The following is a 21,380-nucleotide window of genomic DNA, read 5'->3' on the forward strand; positions in this document are numbered from 1 at the left end:
TGGAGGATTATCTTGAGTATTATTATTATGATTATAACATTCGAAGAAGAAGGTTGCTTATTTGCATAGCCATTTGTGTTTGCATGTTGTGGTACAAGTTACAAGAACATAGGTTCATGAGGAGGCCCAAATACGGTTCTTTATTAGAAAGAGATTTGGAAAGAGAAAAAAGGTTAAACTGTTTATATAATGGAACTGAAGCCAACTGTATTAGTGAGTTGCGCATGCGTAAAGTTGTTTTTCACCGGTTATGTGGTCATTTAAGATCCCGTGGATTGTTAGAGGATAGTATCAATGTGTCAATTGAGGAACAAGTGGCTATGTTCTTGAAATTTGTTGGTCACAGATGGACAAATAGATCAATTGGCTTTGAGTTCTTACGCTCCGGAGAGACTGTTAGTAGATATTTTAATGCTGTTTTGGATGCTTTATGTGTATTGTCTCGTGATCTTATTGTCATGAGAACTACGGAAACACATCCAAAGATATCCACCAGCCCGGGAAGATTTTTTCCATACTTTGAGGTAATATATATAATAATGCAATGAATTCATTTTTCTATTAATTTATAGTAGTCACTAACAGGAGCCAATGTAACCTGATTGTCACGACCCAAAATTTAAAATCACGAGATTAAAATTTAAACAACATCATCATGAGCATCATCCAAGCATCAAGGAGCATCATGTGCATTTAATTACCTAGTGATCATCCATTTTCTTGTGTGATTTAAATGTAGGTTGTGAAGCAAGTTCAAATTTTGCTATGTAACTGCGCCCCCAAAGATTTTATTCAAATACTAGATTTCAAATGGTGATTTGTAGATATTTTTCCTCAATTTTTGGATGTCTTTTACGAGCCATAAAATCTTGGAAATCTAGAAAACTGCAGTTTTGGATGAATTATTGTGGGTAATATTTAATGGATTTTTGAGTATTTGTTGTTGCATTATGTTCTTGGTAGCGTGATCTTGCTTCAGTAAAAATTTGGTGAATTTTGGAGCCAGGGAGTTACCAGTTTTAGATTTTTGAATTTGGGTTTTTCTTTTTCGGGTAATTTCCCTCCCCCGGCCCCACCTGTCAGCCTCTCCCCTCTCTCCCCGCGCGCCTGGGCCCGTGCGTCAGCCGCCCCCTCCATCTCCCCTGCGCCTCCGCGCCCGCCCGTTGGCCGGCCGCGCGGTGTGCGTCGTTTCGCGCCCGCCGGTTGGCCAACGTGGCCCGGGGCGGGGCTTATCCCGCGTGCCCACCCGTTCGCCTTCCTCTCTCCCCTTCGAACGCGCCCGTTCTCCTTCTCCTCTCCAACCCTAGGGCCACCGAACGCCTCTTCCTCTTCCTTCCGCCGGCCGCCGCCGCCCGCCGCTGTCGGTGAGCCTCGCCCCGATTACCCGTGTCCACACCACCTCCTCCCCCTCCTCATTCGATTCCGGCCGCCCGCCGCTTCCCCCTCCGCCCGCAGCTCCTCCCTGACATGTTCCTCCCTCCGCCGCCGCCGTGCTCCGCCGCGCCGCCGCTCCCCGCCTCGCCTCGCTCGCCCGTGCCGCGGGCGAGCATCGCCGTTGCGCCGTACTGCTCGCTCGCGCGCCGCCCCCGCCCGTTCGCGCCCCCTGCCGCTCCTCCGCCTGCTGGCATCCACGGCGTCGCGCCGCGCGCACGCGCGTCTGCGCGCGGGCCATGCAGCGGGCGTGCGCTGGCCGCGCCCGTGGCGAGCCAAGGCCACGGCTGGCCTTGACTTCGCCTGGGTCGTGCGCTGGCCGCCTGGGCCCGCCTGTTGGCGCCCAGGGGCGCTAGATCCGGGTGGATCTAGCGCTTGCTGCCCTTTTTCTTTTTGTCATTTCATGCTGTTATTTTCTAAATTGCATAGAAAATGTTATAGGTCTCCAAAAATTGTGAAACTAGATTTGTTTGACTCCTCTGTGATAGATCTATTTAGAGAAACTAAGTTTGAGCATGTTAAAATCATGTGCCTTGAGTTATAATTTATTCTTTCTAAACCTAGTTAAATGCTTAACTTATTTTGTGATGCTCTAAAAATGTTAAATCAAGTTTTGTTAGAATCCTTACTGAAAGTACTAGATGATGATATAGTTTGTGCAAGTGTTTTCATGCTGTTTGCTAGAGTTTTAATGTGTTTACTTAAATTCTGCCTGCAAAATTGTTTAATGTGTAACTTTTGATTGAAAATTGATAAAATGATAAAACCACTTCTGTTACTTTTGTTATCGTGTCCTCTGTCTCCAGTAATTGTTTAAGAATTTATAGAGATGCTTTAAGTACCTTTTAAGATTTAACTTGAGTCTAGGAGCTGAAAAATATAAATAACATAAGTAATTCCACAAAGATGTTTTTGATGCAACTTCAACTCTCATGGGTTTATTTTGAGATCCCCTGTGTGCCCAATTTAAATCATGATTTATGCTTGTTAGATGCCTTGTTAAGCAAAGTTCGCCTCGGTACTAGAATTAAAATTAGTAATCGAGCTTGTTGTGCCATGGTCGTTTTGCTTCCGTGATTGGAGTGAAAATTTTCTTCCATTGCCATTTTATTGCGTGTCATCTCATGTTCATATCATTGGCATCATCCTAATGTATACATCTCATTCATGCATTATAGTGACCGAGACGTCGGAGGACGCACCCGTTGAGCCCACCGAGACCGTTGGGACCGAGCCGGGAGCCGAGTGTGTTTTGGAACAAGAAGAAAACCAAGGTAAGCAGCTAAGCATGATCCCTTGATCCTTTTTAACTTGATTAGACTTAGTTATCTCAATGGGTATATATGTATATGCTATATGTTTATTATTGCATCGTCGATCCTATTTACTTGTCATGACCTTCCTTGTTTTCGCTCTCATGTCCTTGTCACGTGTAGTAGCAACTAAATGATCTAGCAAAGGCTTAGTCATGCTTAGAGTTGGCTTTTAAACTTGCAAGAAACATTAGAATAAGGTTACCTTGTTCACTACACTACCCTTAGTATGTTCGTACTTATTCTTTGTTTGTCGGAAGATCGGAAAAGGGATTAGTGGGATGGTTATGTCATGATTCGAGCGGAAGGTATGGCCTAGGGAAAGGAGTCTCGGAGGCTTAGTCCGCTCGAATTGGTTAAGGACCGTCCATGGATGACCTCGGAAATTGAGCACTTATCGTACTACCACATATCCATTCATGGGGTGGATAAACCAATTACCCTCTAGTTCTAATTGCTGATGCACGGTCCTAGATGCGTGGCCATAGGGCTTTGTAGAGAGGCTTAGGGGTGTCCCCGGTGGACCTAGGTAACTCTCCGCGCAAGTTAGGCATGATGTTCAACGGTTACAACTTATCGGGAAAGGTTGATGCGAGTACCCCTTGCCCAACATGATTGGTTGGGTGAGTTGCATGGTCCTTGTGTCATGTGGGTAAAGATGTACACCCTTATAAGGTTATTTGATCAATTCGAATTGCCGCGCTCTCGGTTATGAGCAAGCTCTTTATCCTACGAAATCTTCGTAGAAGTTTTGGTCATGTGGTTGTTGCATATTACCTCTTGATGATGTTTAGGGATTGGTTAATTTAATTAACTAAAACTTGAGGTGGGTTGGGCAAGTAAATAAAAATGCTAGGAGGCTAGATGGTGGAATTAGGGAGCTCATGCTTAACTAATATCACTTAACCCTAACGCCTCTTTATGAGCCTTCATATGCATACTCCTTGATTATTAATTATTCGCGTAAGTCTTGCGAGTATCTTTGTACTCATGTTACTATATTATACTAAGTTGCAGGTAGCCAGAAGTGGTGTTTGGCCATTTCTACCCCGCCGAATCCGGCGCGGGCGAGGAGTAGGCCAACGCGGTTAATGGTGTCCTTGAGCAAGACGCCATTATTCTTTATCGTTATATTTTCCGCTGCGTATCATACTTGGGATTATCATGATAAATGTTAAACTCTATGGTTTTTATCTCTTTCTAATGTCATTCGTGAGCCCGAGGCTTGTATCCCTTATTTGAACCTTTGAATTTCAGATTTGGAACCTTCCCTTATATTAATGTTGTAATGGTTAGTTGCTTAACTTTGTATTAAAACTTGCTCTTTATGGATCATTGGTGACGTATGATGTGACACTCAGGTAAATAGTATGGTCACACCCTAAATCTTTAGTGTGTAGTTATGTACAAAATATAGCAAAAGTGTGTTTAAAAATGTTAATGATAAGCAAAGGTGATTGTTTGTATGTTTGTATTTAAATCAGGGTCCTTTTATGCTAAATGGGTGAGCATGGAGGGTAGATTTTGAAATTATGAGGGTTGTTTTGTAAAGGATAAAAACTTATGTTTAAAACGCAAAAATAGGTGAAACTACCTTTTGGATGTAAATATGGTGTAATTTTAAAATAGGATTTATGCAAAGTTTAGAAATCTTGTTAAATTTCAATTTGATTGCAAAACCTTAGCTCTTCTGTGGGTGAACCTTAAAGCAAAGTTGTGCATTTTGAAAAACTACACACTTTTGCTTTTGGGTCCATCTTCATTTGAGCAGTGGTGTGAAAGTTGTCCATGCTTTACAGTAAGGCCCCTGAGTTTTCTGCTTTTCACAGCTGGGTCCTCTGTCTTCCTCCTCGAGTCCCCGAGCTCCCCTGTTTTCCCTGCCGCGCGCGCGTGCCTTCTGCCGCCGGCCGCCCCCGAGCGCCTGCAGCTCTGCTTCCTTCGTCCACGCGTCGTCTTGTCATCTCTTCCACCGCCCGTATCCTTTCCGCTGTCTTCCCCTCGCCATGCCACATTGGGCTGCATGGTGTCCCCCTTCGCGACGTGTATAGTCGCGCAATCTTTTCTTTCCGCTGTGAGTTTGGACAAGCTGTTCTGCTTGTCAGTCTGAACACTGTTGTATAAGTTTACGTAAGCTTAACCCTGGTTTGTAATAATATTCGAATATCTGTAAATTAAAGTTTGATGAGCTGTTCTGTGATCGTAAACTCGCCTTCATGCGAGGTCGAGGTAAACCTGCTTCGACCCTGTTGAACCGTGGTTGTATCGGGCGGAGATCCGACAGACCAATGGATTGTTCCGTTTGAAGTGCGTTGAATTAATGACAGCTGCATAGCGATCATTAACGCACTTGAGCCGGAGTAATTCAGGCGGGTCTGCCACATATGAGCTTATGACGGTATGTGCATGTGCATGATCTTGGGCATATGTTGGAGCACATACCCGGACTACCGGGTTTAATATTATTTTCGGCGAAAAGTTAAGTTGGTCCTTGGTAGTTTTTAGATGTGGGTTAACCCATGGCGCGCTATTTGTGCGAGCGCGTGTTAGCTCTTATCTTTACGATAAGGACCGATGATTTCACTTAAAATGATATTAAATTGGACGGTTCTTTCACCGATGCAGGCTGCCCGATGTCGACGCCACCGCTTGGTGCCAGGACGGGGCGGAGGGATGGGGGCATCAGAGGGAAGGGGATCGGTTTGGGGAAGTTATTTCAATCGAGCTTTGTCAACGGCGCAATTCCCGAGCGGTTTGAACAATTTCCATTTTTTTTCCAGAGAACACCTCCGCTGAAACAACATGGACTGTAAAATGGGGTCTGCTTTTTACTCTTTTGGTTTGCATGCTTGCGTTGATTGCGGTGTCGCGGGGTAGTAATTCCTAACCGGAAAAAAATTTGGTGCGGACTGGCCGCAAAGCGGTGCCGTGCGAACCGTCCTCGATTGCGGACGCGTGGCAATCCCACGGCCCTGCTGTTACACGCAAGTATACGCACGCAAGACGCTTTACGCTCGGCTCGGCTCGGCTCGCAATGCGGAGACTCGAACAGGATTACGGCTCGGTGCTTCGCCTGCTCGCGGAAAAGGACCCGAACTCCGCGGGAGGCCGCCGTCGGCAACGGAGATCCTCGCTGCGCTACTGCCACCCTCATCCGATTCATCAGCTGATCACAAGCCTGTCAGTGTGGTGCCCCTGCGGCCCTTCCCCCGTCCTGATCCCTGTAACTGATCCGCTTACCTGGTCTTCAAGCCAATCAAGTGTTTCCTGAGATGACGAAGAAGAGTTCTTGCCTGGCATGAGAATGTCGAACGGCCTCAGTGACAGAAGTTTTACTTAGACAAGAAGCAGCAATATCAAGAGTTGGATGAAGCTTCAAATTGTATGGAGCATTTCACTTCAAAGATAAATTGCCGAGAAGAAACATATGAGTAGTCCAAATGCATCAGCTCATACTAAATGGAACTGTCTCAGTGAACCATCAGCATACAAGTAAATAAACAAGATGCAGGATAATCCAATTCCATCAGCTGATAATCAAAATAGTTCTGTCATAAGAGTACAGTCATATATTTTCATATAAAAGCCAAAGAGTACAGTCATATATTTTTATTATCTAGCACTCCATCAAAATGTAATTGTCTAATGGCTGACGCAACATTTTTATTAACTCCAAATAAGAGACTTGTGTATCCTCCTTCTATACCATGAGCATCCATAATAGAAGAATTTATGTGCATATTAAAGTCCGGCATTGTGGCATTAGCATAACAGCCTTGGATTGATAGAATTGTCGTAGTTGAAAGTTGACCATACATATCGTTTGGCATGAACTCAAACACCTGGGCGGGCCTCATTCCAGCTTTCCGTATCTGACCAATTAGCTTTCTATCCGCCTCTGAGATGGGTCGTTGGGACCTTAGATTTTTATTCTTATTTGGACTAGCAAGGTAATGATTTTGCTCCAGTACAACACTTTTCACTGTCCAAATCCCCTCTTTACTGACAACAAGCTGAATGCGAGCACCGCATCCTGTACGTGTCGTGCCCTTTGACGACTCAGGTTTACCATATCCTTCGCCACTGCAAACTATATATTTCTGATATATAGTGCCATCTGGTCGGCGCTTTGTGGTGCTCTTTCTAATACTAAACCCAATTATCCCAGCATACTTATTGTACATCTTATAGGCATTGTCCTCATATTCGAAAGCCATTCCAACTCTAGGAGCGATTGAACTTTGCCTAGTTTTATCAACCACCTGTTTTATATCATAATCTCGCTTCATGTATTATCTACTGTTTGAACAAAAAAGACGATCAAATGAACTACGTGACCTTACCTGAGTTGCCTGATCATCTTCATGAGTTGCCTGATCCCCTTGAGTTGCCTAATCTCCTTCATAAGTTGCCTGATCCCCTTCATGTGTGCTGAACTCAACATCCTCACTCCCGGCGGCGACATCATGATCTACATCCGGGGTGGCGTCCTCACAGAGAGATGAATCAACCTCCATGACGGCTGCTGCTAGGGCTAAGAAGATTTTATGATGATTAAGTGCAGGATCGTAGGTATTACCAAGAAAATGTAGACTGTGGGCCTTACCACGACGACGAAGGTGATCGAAGGAGTTGCCAGAACTGGAATCGCACGATTGGCGGCGTGGGATCGAAGAATTTCGAGAGTGGTATACGATGGCGGCGAGACTGGTATACGTACGATGGTAGCGGCAGTTTCGTTTCTGTACAAGAGCTATACGGAGCCGTAAAGCATAGCCGAGCCGAGCTTGCGTGCGTCTAGGCAGGCTTGCGTCTAACGACCGGGCCGTGGGATTTGCCACTCGTCCACAATCAAAGATGGTTCGCAGGCACCACTTTGCGGCCCGTCCGCACCAAATTTTTTTTTCCAGTAATTAGGGGTGTGATTGGTTATAAATTCAGCTCGCTGGAGCTATTAGCGGCGCCACCGGTGCGTTGAATGTTATTTAGCTCAGTGAGTACCAAATAGACTATATATATATATATATATATATATATATATATATATATATGTGTGTGTGTGTGTGCGCGCGCGCGCGTGTGCGTTGCCCCATGATTAGAAGGTAAGTACGCCGTAGCCATCACCTTCCGGTGTACCATGATGGCTCCTCGTCCTCACTGGGCACCACACTACTCAGCGCTGACGCACCCTGTGTCTCTCTATCTGCATGTAGCACACTACCCCTGATGAACACATATCGACTAGCGCCATGGGTCCGGATAGATATAGCATTTGCCACCGGGACCTTTGACGCCAGGAGGTTTGCACGGTCCTATCTCACCATCTGACGACAACTAACGTGCAATGATACGGTTCCATGGATTACAAGTCCCTCGGTACATCTTCGCCTACCTTAATATATACTCGCACAAATAAAACTGAGAGTACATTTATAGGGACAATTCACACCAGGTGAAATGGACTAGCTTAGATTGCAAATAAAGCTTTAATTCAAAAAAAAGATTGTGGGTAAAGCTTTTACTTGAAAAATAAGGAGTTGCTGCGAAATCGGATGGTGAATCTTGCGGAGCACGACACGCGGCACTGGCGGGCGGCGCCTCGCGCGGCTCTTCGCCGGCCGCGCGTCGCATCCTTGCGCCGACCCACCCTCCGCTCATCCGGTGCGTTGCGCCCCTGCGTGGCTGTGCCATCACACGCACGGCCCGCCGCATTCGGCCCCTGTCTCCCCACCCCTCCGCCCCTCTATCTCCCCACCGATGGAGTCGCCGCCCTCCCTCCGAGACAATGCGGAGTTCGCGGTCTGCCGCCAGCGGCGTCGTCATCCCCGCTGGTGAGAGGAGCAGCGCCCCCTTCTCTTCTCCTCGGCTGATATCATCCCATGGCCTTCCCCTCTTTCAATTTCATATTTTGTACATCCAAACAGGAATCGCAGTGAAGTGCCTTTTAGGATTCCAAAATCCAATATCATGGTCATCCAAACAACAAAATTCGAATTATACCCATTTCAATATCATGACCGATTTGGTATTGAACCCAATTCAATGACATACCCTCCAATATCGACATCCAAATGGAGCTTTAAGAACTAGCAAGCAATCGAACGATGCAGCCTTACAAGAACTTGACAGATATCGATAACTTGGTAGATGAAGCTAGACGAAACTACAACGGTGCGCCGGTAATTAAAGCCTAGATAATTTGATAGATACGAACTTACCAACAAGCCGGAGATCGAACCAATGCAGCCCTACTTGCTGAAGATTTCGCCAAGAAAAAGTACTCTATTCTTACTCCTAGGGTTTTGGCAAAATACCGAGAAAAGTTGTATTGATTGATGACTATCCTTTACAAAACTCTGACCGCTTCTATCTTGGATCTTCTTGATCGATCAGGAGTCCGATTTCTTTTGAAAAGTTTTATAGATACAACAGTTTCTATCTTGGATTTCTTTGTGGGTAGTTCAATCGGTTAGTTTGTAACAGATTGTAACTAAGACTCCTGATCGATAACAATCTATTACAAACTTAACTTTAAAAGAAAAAACTACTATATCTATAAAGCTTTCTAAAAGGAATCGGATTTTAGGATCTTCATGATGACGTCATCTCAATCCGATTCAAACTCCATCTGTTGCTCCTTGACCAAGTCCACGTCGCTTTTGATGACCGCCATGTCATCTTTGACTGGAAATCCCTGACAGATCTGACTCAAACCGCTCCTCCTGGAGTTCCATTGGTTTCCATACATGTACTTACAAAATTTTGGCGTCAACTTAAGGATTACATATATAAATGTGAAATGGACAATGCACTTCTAGTGGATTTCAGACGTATTATTAGTAATGAGAAATAACCTTGTTATTTCTAGTTACTCATGATAGAAGCTGTATCATTTATTCAGTTCTCTAGATCCTGAATAAATGTTCATGTAGTGGAACCAGAAAATTAACGTTGATTAATCATTTGATTGGAGCCATGCACTGCTCTGTACATATCTTTTGTTAGTGTGGTAGTTGCTTTAGATAGATGGCCCTCACATGGCTGATCTAGAAGGGAAAAAATGTATTCTTTGTGAGAGAAAGTTTGAACGTCAGAGTATACATTCTTTTTGACAACAAAGGGAGTAAACGTCATACGAACAGTTTACAAAATGGAACGAATTAATTGGCTTATCTAAATATCATATTCCGAGATGGAGGGAGTATACGTTGGCTACGTAAGGTATGGGCATTTGCGTTTGAGAAGCGATCCGGTGCAAGCAGCAATTATCACGCGGCCGGGGACAAGGAATTTGGTAGGGAGCCACTTGTTGCTGCACAAAAGTTCGGTGAGGGCCACTTCCATCTGCTGCTACTGTTGCATTGTCAACGCACAATTATTATGCGGAGCTTGCAGCATCTGCAAGTTACTCCCTCCATCCGTTTAGAAAATTTTTATGTGGAAAATGACCATGTTACCCCTAATTAACTATAGCAGTTGTGATTGAAGATCGTGCTGTCTATTTGGACTTTGGTTCTCTAGATCCTCAATAAATGCAAATACATTGGAACAAGAAAACTTACATCTACTTAAGTATTTGATTGGCTTCATGCCCTTTTCTATGTAATTATTTCTTGGTATTTGATATTGCTTTAATGAGATGGACTTTACTACAATCTAAACGAACAGTATTTATGGGACGAAATTTCAAAGCTAAACGAACGTTCTTCGTGAGACTGAGGGAGTATACTGTATCATCCAAAAAAATCCGGCCGGCTGTTTTAATTTCTTATTGGCAGTTTGGCACCTTTGCCGTGATTCGCTGAAATACGTACACTTTCCTGCCCTCTTTGGATCGGACCTCAGATCAGGTATACCTTTCAAAGTAATGATGATGATATATATAGGGGAATGTCGTAAAATCTATTTATTTAACGCTGCTGAAAGTTTGGCGGAGTCTGGTTTCAGGTATATGAACGACTAAATAAACTCATCAACAATCCTAAGTATTGGAGCTCGAGCGGAAGCGTTAGGCGTTGGAACAGATTGTATTTAGAAAAAGTCTTCAATTGCCCAAGTGAAAGATTGGAGAAAAAGGCTGTGAGACAACCATCAGGGGGGTGCCAACCAATTATAACATGAGGGGTATTAAACTAAACCTGAGGTACCATTTTTGGAACTGGATACATTTCAATCTGGAACCCGAAATCCAAGTTGTTAATTCTGATATCTCGTGGTACATTTCTTCCATTTGGTGGGCTACAAAAGGAGCCTTGTATATTCTTGGTCTCTTGGAGTTACGGGCGCATGCAGCGTCTACCCGGGATGAAGAAAACCTAGGGAGATACCAAAAAAACAACAATGTTTGTGCTGAAAATTAGCGTCAGACATGAGTATGACATAGTATAGGTCCCAATAATAGAGACAGTGATGGACGAACTTCTCAAACGTAAAAGGCAATTAGCTAGCGTTTCCACCTCATTCATAGACATATCTCCTCGCCCTACCCTCTCTCCTCTCAATGGTAGCACATACTATACAGATACTCGTAGTGACATGGAAGAAGCAACCCAGCAGAAGCATGCATATAACAAGCATGGACAACACCGATCAGCAACTAACCAAATAGTGTAACCTCTCTCTCTCTCTACACACGCATGTCTTACCCAACTCCCAAGTCCCAACTAATATAATCGACCTATGAGCCTGCAGGCTCCGTTGGAGAGCCTGGTTCAACCTTTGGGCTCGACGCACAGGCCATGTAGGTGTAGGCAACTCATGGCACCAATACTCAGCTACTGCTCAGCGACATCGATAACTAACATGGTGTGACCAGCTATGTATCGCAGCATCGATGGAATCCCCGTGGCACAGGAAATGAGGCAGCAATAGTGTGGTTTAATTTGGTGACGGCCAACACGGCGTAGTGATCTGAAATGCTGCTAATTCGGCATGCCATTTTTTTTCTACCACGCGGATGTGCTGGAATTAAGCATGAGGGATAAATTTTTCAAAAATCAGCATTTGGGCATAAAAATTTAGCAAAAGGGAAATGCTCTGGAACCAGAGGCCGCCCCTAATCTACCTATATGTGACCTCCCTCCTCGCGCGCGCACACTCTCTCTCTCTCCCCTTGTCATCCTCTTTATACATGGTAGCTGAATTTTGTATAAATATCTGGGAATCTAAATGACTTCAAATTAAGCAATTGTCAACTACAAAATTTGTAGAGCACTTTGAGAGCTACCAGCTTCATATAAAAAAGTTTCTTCATTCGACTTAGTATGGTTTTATTTTTTCTGAATATTCAGTTTTCATTGTATCTAATCACTACCTTTTAAATTGGATCATTCATCTAGCTTACTTATCTACTGCGGTTCTAAACTACTGCAAGTCTGGTTATAGTTCTTAAGGTACTCCTCTCAATCAATTATGGGAGGCAAGGAAAGGCCCCTTTCTACCGCCGATTAAACCCGAAGGAAAGCAGGCGCCACGCCATGATTTCCCCCCCTGCCGACGGCGACGCTTTCCCGAACGAGCGCGCAGGCCGGCAGCGGTGCAGCACCCACGACGCCCCCACCCCTGACCCGAATAAACCTCTGGATCGCTGCCCGCACGCAACTTTCGGGCAGCCGCCTAATCATGCGCTCGCCAGGCCCGGTGTCCCCCGCTCGACGTCCGCCTCCATACAAAACCACCGCGAGCGCCCGTGCACACGGGGACACGCTTCGACGCTCCCCGGCCGTCTCCTCCCTTTCGGCTGCTGGGATCTCTCCAAGGTCCGGAGACCTGCTCCGACTGCCTCCGCTGGTGCAACTAGTTAATGACCCTAAGGTCGTAGCTTGGTGTGCGGCGGCTGCGCTCGCCCCGCCACGGCCCAGCGCCCTCACCGGCCGCCGGAGCGCGCGTACGTTTCGTGTGGGCGGGATGGACTCCGGCAACAGCGGCAGCCTGCAGTCGTCCAGCGGCGGCGGCGACGACGAGTTCGACGCGGCGTGCGGCGGGGTAGCCGCCGACTCCTCGCCGCTCTCCGCGCTGCTCCGCCCCCACCCGGGCTTCGGCGGCGGCGGCGGCTCGTCGTCGCTGATCTACGGCCTCGAGGAGCTCGGCGCGCCGCCGCTGTCGCACTGGTGCCCGACGGCGGCGCCCCTCCCGCAAGCCAGCGCTGGCACCCCGGCCTCGCCGCCGTGCCATGGCGGTCCGGCAGCCTCCGCGCCTGCGGCCGACCACGCGGCCGCGGCGACGGCGGTCCAGCCCGCCGCGCCGGCGCGGGGGTCGAGGAAGCGGGCGCGCGCGTCGCGCCGCGCGCCGACGACGGTGCTCACCACCGACACCTCCAACTTCCGCGCCATGGTTCAGGAGTTCACCGGCATCCCCGCGCCGCCCTTCGCCGGCGCGCGCTCCCGCCTCGACAACCTCTTCCCCTCCCGCTCCTCCTCCGCGGGCCCCGCCGCGCTCCCGCAGTACCTCCTCCGCCCCTTCGCGCACAGCAAACTCCACGCGTACCCGCCCCCCGCGTCCTCGCCGGCGCCGGCCAGCGTCGCCATTGCGGCCAGCACCGTCACCCATGCAGGCGCCACGGCCGTGGCGTCCGGCGACGACAGCTACAACCAGCAGCTCACAGCAGCCGCGCCGCCCGCTCTTCTCGGGACGCAAGATCACGGCAGCAGCAGCAGCAGCTACCTCTCCTTCCAGGGCGCCCTCGGCGGTGGCGCCAACAAGTACCCCTTGTTCGACGACCGCGGCGGCGTCGCGCCGTCGTCCGCTCCGAGGCCGCAGGACCCGGCGGGCTTCCTGGGCCTCGCGCGCGGGAGCACCATGAGCCCCGAGGGGGCGCGCGCGCACCTGCACCCGCGAAACGGTGGCCGTGGCGACGACGAGCTGTCCGGCCTGGTCGGCGGCTGCAAGGCGACCTACTCCTCGGCGCCGCCCCCGCTCGAGCGCAACGGGCGGAGCCCGCCGGCCGGCGGCGTCCCCACGGCGACAACGACGCCAACGGCGGCCATGCGAACGCGAGGCGCGGACTCGTGGGTCTGCGGTGCATCAGAGTAGGCTACTGATTCACTTGCTCCTCTCCAAGAATCCAATCGCGTACATGTCGAGAGATCAATCAGATTTTGATCTGTTTGAAATGGCTCGCTCGATCAGTTACTTGTTTGCTGCTGTCGAATTATTTGCATTGCATCCATATGCCGGTGCAGATTAGACAAAGCTAAAAAGATCACATTTTTGCTCTGACAATCTGCTCGTTGATCGTTAGCCAATTGAGATCATCAGTTGGATGGCTACACATGATATGAGCATGGGAGAAGTTAAGGGACCGGAGGACAGCGCTCTTAATTGGCATGCGCTATCAGCGGTACTATGTATTAGCAGTAGCTTAATTATCTGCTCTTAGCGGCGGCCGTGTGCTTGTCCTTGTACGCGCTGTTGCCGTCACCCCCCCCCCCCCCTCTCGCTAGCTTTCCTCACACGCAAGCCGCAGCGGCCGGTTGCTGGTAGGTACAGATAGAGATAGAGATAGGTTCGCGAGAGAGATGGATGCCGCGTGTGCGTTCGGGTGTTAGATGTGTCCAGTGTCGGAGTGTCCTCACCTGCTGCTGCTGCTGCTTCCATCGCACTCCGTTCCATCTGACGATGAACTCACCGGCCGCTACTGCCGCCGGCGAGCCATTAGTGGCGAGGTTTCGTGCATAGTTAACTGAGGTAAATCTGTCAAGGGGAGGGAGGGAGGGAGAGAGACGTTTGTCCCGGTCCGGGCACATGAGCTGAACAGTGCACACGAACAAAAAGGAAGGAGCTTTTTGTCAGAAAGATTCATTTGGCCAAAGAGGGATAGATCTTTCGTGTTTAGACGGCTACCGACCTCACATGCCACATGGAGGCGACAATAAACAATGGAGGATGGATCGAACGGACGGTCGGATCGACGGAGATCGATGGAGCCCAACAACCGTATCTCCTCGAGCCCGCCACTGTGTTCGCATCCGCTTAAGAAAAGCGTGGCATGCGCGATAGGCAAATTGTTTACTAGCCGGTCCAACGACGTGTCCCGTCTGCGTTTCGCAACGAACGACGACGGCCGGCCGGAGACGTGCGTACGTGGTGAGAGGTGAGGTGAATCTGCGTACGAAACCAGAAATGTTGACGGGTTTGGAGAATAAAAATTGTGTAGGTTTCATACCGTCGCATTCGTTGAGGATTTGTGCTCCCTTCTCGTCCGACATCATCTTTTTTTTCTTAGCTAGGTAGGATGTTGGGGTTGGGACTATGGTTTGGGCTTGGGCTTGGGTTCTCGTGGACTAGAAACCTAGCGCGCCGTTGGCGCGCTCACAGGACTGGTGGCGCGGTTGCAAAGCATATGTACCATCTGCACTCGTTTATAAATGCTACAATGAATTAATTGTTGCACAACATTTTAGATTTTCATAATAATTTAATACTAATATTTAAGAAGTGAATAGAAGAGCTTCATGACTGTTGCATCACCATGAGAACATTTTAAGAAGTGAATAGAAGAGGTATATCAAGAATACATGGTCTACACTTTGTGCATTGAAGCACAACAAATCTATGCTATTTTTAGAAGATTTCATGTTAAATAAAGAACTTGTACCTATATACACCAAAAGTAACAAAAAGTTAGTTGGAATGTATCATATCCATATTTTCGAACAGAGGCATATATCAATCAGCAAAATATCACATCGAACTTGGTAAATGTCATTGGTCCTTCATGTGGCAGTTATCTCCCTTGGCTACTTTGGAAAAATATGTAAGCGTACAAAGAAGAAAAGAGTATAATAAGCAACAATAGAATACTGTCAGTACGAAACACTTGTTAGAGGTTGCAATGACGAAAATATAGTCATGCAAGACAAAAAGAAAAAAAGGAAAGCAGGAAATCAAGCAAAGAAGCAATTAGCAGTGGTCATTTGTAACCTAACGCTACCTAAGGATCCACTTGTGCAATAACAGACGCAGCCTGGTTGCGCCACACGAGCTTGGGCAGTGGCAACATGCATCAATGCACTGCCGGCGCAGACCATTGCCCTCCAAGGCTCCAAGATAACAGAACCATCGTGTGTGCGTTGCATCCCTCCCTATCATCCATCAGATCGTGGAGACCAAGAAAAGTTTCAGGGGAATTTCATGGAGCCCTACCTGTATAGTAGACAATCTGCTAGGGACAGCTGCACTGGTCTTCATCGAATGCGTGTACTCCAAGAGGCTTGCGTTGCTGCCTCTTGTGGGCATTCCGTCGAGCAAGAGCAGGGCCTGCAGCTTGATTGCACAGGTGGCGCCACTGCTACTAACAGCCGAGTGCACGGGACTTGCAGCAATTTGTGAGAAGGTCGAGCGCCTCGACCGTGCGGGCCATGGGCTGCGAAGTCACAACGAGGCATAGCAGCCCCGCACGTCATGCTCACCAGCGCGCACGTCAGCCGGTATACCGCCATGCCCAGGCTCGCGCCCTGCGCCCGCAGCCGCAGCGGCATGACCTCGGCGCTGTACGTGCCCGCCAGCGGCCCGAGGGGACCAGTGCCTAGCGGATAGATCCTCGGCCACGTGCCCGGCGCCTCCTTCTCATGGCGCACCAGTACTCGGCTGCGTAGCGCTGGCCGGAGCTTGCATAGCTCTTCGACGATCTACACGCTAGATGCGTGATCCAACGGCCGAGGAATGTTGGCGACGTGACCCAATAAAATCATTCGGTTTGAGCCCACGATTCGTATGTAGAGAAGAGATACCTGGAAAAGCCAGCCGGACCAGGCCAATGATGGTGGCAGGTGACGGACGGCGATGGAGGATGGTCTCCGATGGGCACACCAATGGCTGAGATTCATCGGGGGTGTTTGCACCACCCCTCATCCATGAAAGTCCATGTAAAGTTAGTTCATTGACCTTTACAATTGTAGTTGTTTAGCTTTTGAAGATCAGCAGTTATATTAACTACAAGAAGCTCAGCGCTCCCTTTGGTTTAATCTTGGATCTGGCCCTAGGAAGAGTGATGGTGGAGGTGTATCGCCGCAAACATATAGAAGAAGACATCGAATGCTGATGACATGAAGAAATGAACAATACTAAATGGTGCAATGATGGCGGTCGAGAATGGCCAGTGGATCTCTTTGTCAGGTGGTGAGGCGGATCTAATAAAAGAAGATGGAGATGGCGGGACGACAGAAATGTCGGCATGGGTGTTGTGGATGGGTTAGGATTTAGTTTATTAATTATACAATAAAATAAGTAATGATGAAGATTTTGGAGGAAAAAAACTAGATGGATAGATGTATTTTTCTTTAATCTGGTCTTCTTATACCCTATAAGGCCCTAAGGGCCGTGTGTTTCGCATTTGATGATGATTTGATGTGGATAGAATGCTGCGGAACCTACCACCGGAAACACAGTACGCAGAAGGGGACTGTAACGTTGACCTTCATATCGTACCCACACCCCCCTTTCCATCAGGTTGTAGCTCCTTCAGTCCCTCTTTTATTTCCCTCTGAAAGGTGTACATTTTTTTTCTGAAAAATGATCTGGACATGATTATCCATGCGTCTCAGGGGATTGTGGTCACTAGGTAGCCTATCTAAAGTCTTGATCCTAGCTAGTGGAAAAGTGAAACCCCAATTAGTGGTAATAAACACCCTATCTATTTTTGCCATAACCAAGTTATCTTGGTTACTGGTCCAAGTAAATTTCCTATTATTAGCATCTAAATCAATCAGAGCCCACTTATTCACCCAGTCATTAAAGCTATCAGTCCATTTATGGTTAATCCTAAAGTTACTCCTATCACTACTGAATCTCACTAAATTAAAGTCACCAGCAATCAAGGTGGGGCCTTGCCAACTGCCCATCACCCTGTGCAACTCATCTGAGAAGGATTGTTTGCCCTCCTGAAAGTGCATCTAGGTCTCTAGTGAGTTTTGGTGAATAGAATGACACCGCGATTAAACAACTAACGATCTTATTGAGTATATGAGTAGAAATTTATTGTTATATCAATGGAATATTTATGATGAAAGATATTGAAAGTAAAGATAAAAGCCTCATATGACAAGATGCGTGACTAGACTATGATTAAAGTGACAATATTGGCAAGCAATGAATACTATATGGATTGAGTTATGTACTTGATGACAAGTATTTATTCTCATATCCAAATGAAGCTTGTTGGCAAAGTCATAGCACTAGAAAAGAATTTATTGTGAAGAAATGGACAATCTATCAATAGAAAATATAAGTTGCAAAGAATTGTGAAGAATGGTTTTCATTGATGATTCAATTATGATACAAATCTATATGGAAACTCTCTATGATGCAAGGATGAAGAGTTGAAATTCGGGCTAGTGTTTCGAGGGACTAAGCTTGGCGAAGGGCAATTGGTTTGTGTTGAGGTACCAACGGTAGGGTGAAGAAACTTTCTTTGGATTCAACTTGAAGAATCTTGGTCATGTATGGTATTCACACTAGCAAGTATCAATCTTTCTAGAATCTTATTGTGAAGATGGTGGTTTGAACTAGAAGTGGATTTTATTCAAAGATAATGGTTCAAGTCACTAGCTCAAGAAAGTTGTGCTCAAATTATAGAAACCAAATTGGATACACTCCTCAGACTGAGAATGATGAAGGCACGATATGGTACAATTTGAGAAACTCAAATGGTTGAAATGTAATCTATCTTTGATCTTGAGTATAGGTGTGCCATACTATCAAGAGGGATGTATCATATTGTGTTTCAGTTCAGTCTCAGTGCTCAAGTAACCCAAGTAAGTTGAGAGAGACACAAAAGCCTCAAGTGCACATTGGGTGGAATTAACAGGGGCAACCCAGAAGTTCCGGGTTTCCCAACCTGGAAGTTCCGAGTTTTGCATACGTGGCACTAACGGCTAGTAGGTTTGAAAATCCGAAAGTTCCGGGTATGAGAATCCGGAAGTTCCAGGTTCTAAGTGTCACATAACGGCTTGTTTATTTGGACCCAGATATTTATACCCTTGAGCCCCCTCCTTGATGGGCTGCTGTTCCAGACATTACTCTACTGTTTGCTGGTCGTCCTAAGAAAGCTTGGTAGCCTTGTTGAGCTCTTCCCAACCTCTCTTTCTGAGATTGTGTGATTCTTGTAATATCTTTGAGTTGGGTTTGAGAGAGCGAAAGTTTGAGAGCACTAGAGAGCACAGCAAATCTTGAGCACTTGAGTTTGGCCGAAATCTTGTGCAAAGGAACACAAGGTTTAGACAGGTTCAGGCAGCTTAGAGCGTAATACCCTACGTCCTGTGTGGTTTGTATTGCCTTTGATGATGATTCTCCCCGAGAGGGTCCCTGTCTACCCTTAGATAGTCTAGGAGGATAGGTTTACATGGAAATCCTAGTTGGGTACAAGCTCAGGAGACCTACCCTTCTCGGGTAGTTTCCTACCGTGTCCGACTAGTCTAACTACTCTACGAGTAATCCTACTGCATTACGAGTAGTTACAACAGATGTAGAGCGTGGGTCATGTCCCATCCCGTATCCTCGGAGAAGTGTGCCATGTGGACAATCATGTGTACCCGGATCTGATAAGCCCCTGAGCTCTTTGTAGCCAAGTACTGTAGGCGTCCGAGTACTTCCGAAGGTGTCTTCGAATTCTCCGAACTTCATCTTGAAGGTGTCCTCCGAGTACTTCCTTGGCTGCATCAAGGCTGTGAGGTGCCTATACCCCAAGTAGTTGTCCAGTCTTCTTTATATGGGGTGCGACTAAACTCGCACTCCATATGGAGTAACCCCCGAGCCTTAGGTTGACTCGTAAAATCAGGCTGACGGTCAATTTAATCTTGAGTCTTCTATCCTTATCTTCCAATAGATTTAAAAAATAAGTCGCTGATGACACGTGTCCTGCAGCCCCCGAGCCTTGAATCCAAATCCCCAAGTTTTGGAATAAAGGATCCAAAAAATCATGGCATGCAATATGTAACGGCAAAGATTTGATGGTGAACATGGGCAAATCGGTTCAGTAAATTTGAAAACCTCTTTTGTCGGGATAAATTCCCTGAGAAAATGGTTAAACAAATTATGTCTCCAACAAACACCCAAAGCTGCCTCTCAAATCAATCTTTGTTCCATGAGTCAATGACTAAATAAGACCTCTGGGTAATAATATAAAAACTCCTTATTTTGGAATAAAATTCCAGAAATAATAGTTAACAAATAACTCCCCAATATAAATCTTAAAAAGCCTCTTGGATCGGGTATTGTCGAGTAGTTTTACAGTGTCTAGTGTTGAAACATGAGAGCTGTTGTTGAGGCACACTGAGTGCCTTGTCACATCAAACCCAGGAACCAGATGGGAAGCATAAAGTAGTCATAGCAGGACAGTGGCGCTAGCCCCCGAGTCCAGGCATTGAACAAGTAGCCACTGGTGCGTGGGCACTCGATGAAACCATCTAGTCGGAATCGGTTCCGACAATGATTGTAATAAAGACAAGTAGTGGAAGTAGTCGAAACTATGTTTAACTAGTCGTAAACTAGTAAACTTCTTATCATGGGAGCAAGACCCCTTCAATAACATAGCGTAAAAGTCGAAAACAAGTAATATGTTACTGGAAAATAAGGGAGCGAGGTCCCTTCAGCAAACTTGTGCATAGTACTAGTTGTAGACCAGTAAAACGGTGTTGTACTGGAAATATGAGCGCAAGGCCCCATCAGTAACCCAAGATACTAGTCAGGAACTAGTAATTAGTCACTGGCAGTATGGGAGCAAAGCCCCTTCAGCAAACTGGCGTGTAATATGGGTCGTAAACCGGTAAAACGGAGTTGTACTGGTAGTATCAATCTCCAGGCACCAATATAAAATGTCCCCAGTTGATCAAGGATGGAACCGATGTAGATGTTCAATAGTCCAAGAATTTGGAACCTCGTGGCCATCCGGGTGCGTACTGTAAGTGGTAAGACCCAGGGCCTGTAACCTTGTGCACGACAAAAGGCCCTTCCCATCATGAGTTAAGCTTGTGTAGACCAATATCATCCTGGATTCATCGAAGAACCATATCCCCAACATTGAAAGAGCATCGTTGAACGTTCCTGTCGTGGTAACGATGAACTCCTTGTACGTAATGGGCCGACTGCAACAATGCATTACATCGAATTTCCTCGGCTGAGTCAAGCTCGAGATGTCTTGCGGTGTCAGCCTCGACTTCTTCAAACATCTCCAGTCGTGGAGACTTCCACATCACGTCAGCTGGTAGTATAGCTTCAGACCCATATACGAGAAAGAAAGGTGACTGGCCTGTGGCTTTGCTTGGCTGTGTGCGAAGCCCCCAGACTACTGATGAGATTTCATTGATCCATTTACTGTCCTTTTTGCTGCTCTCGACGTATAATATTTTCTTTAATCTATCAAGAATCAAGCCGTTGGCGCTCTCAACCTAGCCATTGGCCCGCGGATGAGCCATTGAAACATATTTGACTTCAATGGAGCTGCGTTCACAGAAATTCCAGAACTGATGCGAGTGGAAATTGGATCCTAAATCTGTGATAATGGTGTTGGGAAAGCCAAAGCGGTGTAAGATGTCACAGATAAAAGTAACCACTTGATCTGCAGTGAGCGTTGCGATTGGCTTATACTCGATCCACTTGGTAAAGTTGTCGATGGCCACCAACACGTGTGAAACCTCCTAGCAC

At 46.9% G+C, this 21,380-nt stretch overlaps 1 protein-coding gene across 1 annotated transcript; it reads left to right on the forward strand.

The window, feature by feature from the left end:
* The first annotated feature begins 12,194 nt into the window (after positions 1-12,194).
* Positions 12,195-14,036, forward strand: LOC112897353. Its single transcript, XM_025965636.1, has one exon. The coding sequence runs from the start codon at positions 12,363-12,365 to the stop codon at positions 13,770-13,772; it is 1,410 nt and encodes a 469-aa protein (XP_025821421.1). The 5' UTR covers positions 12,195-12,362; the 3' UTR covers positions 13,773-14,036.
* The last annotated feature ends 7,344 nt before the right edge of the window (positions 14,037-21,380 follow it).

The sequence above is a fragment of the Panicum hallii genome, chromosome 6 (assembly GCF_002211085.1).
Source record: "Panicum hallii strain FIL2 chromosome 6, PHallii_v3.1, whole genome shotgun sequence".
NCBI classification, from domain to species: domain Eukaryota; kingdom Viridiplantae; phylum Streptophyta; class Magnoliopsida; order Poales; family Poaceae; genus Panicum; species Panicum hallii.

Coding starts and splice junctions, on each gene's coding strand:
- LOC112897353 (XM_025965636.1), top strand. CDS start 12,363: ATGCGCTCGCCAGGCCCGGTGTCCCCCGCTCGACGTCCGCCTCCATAC.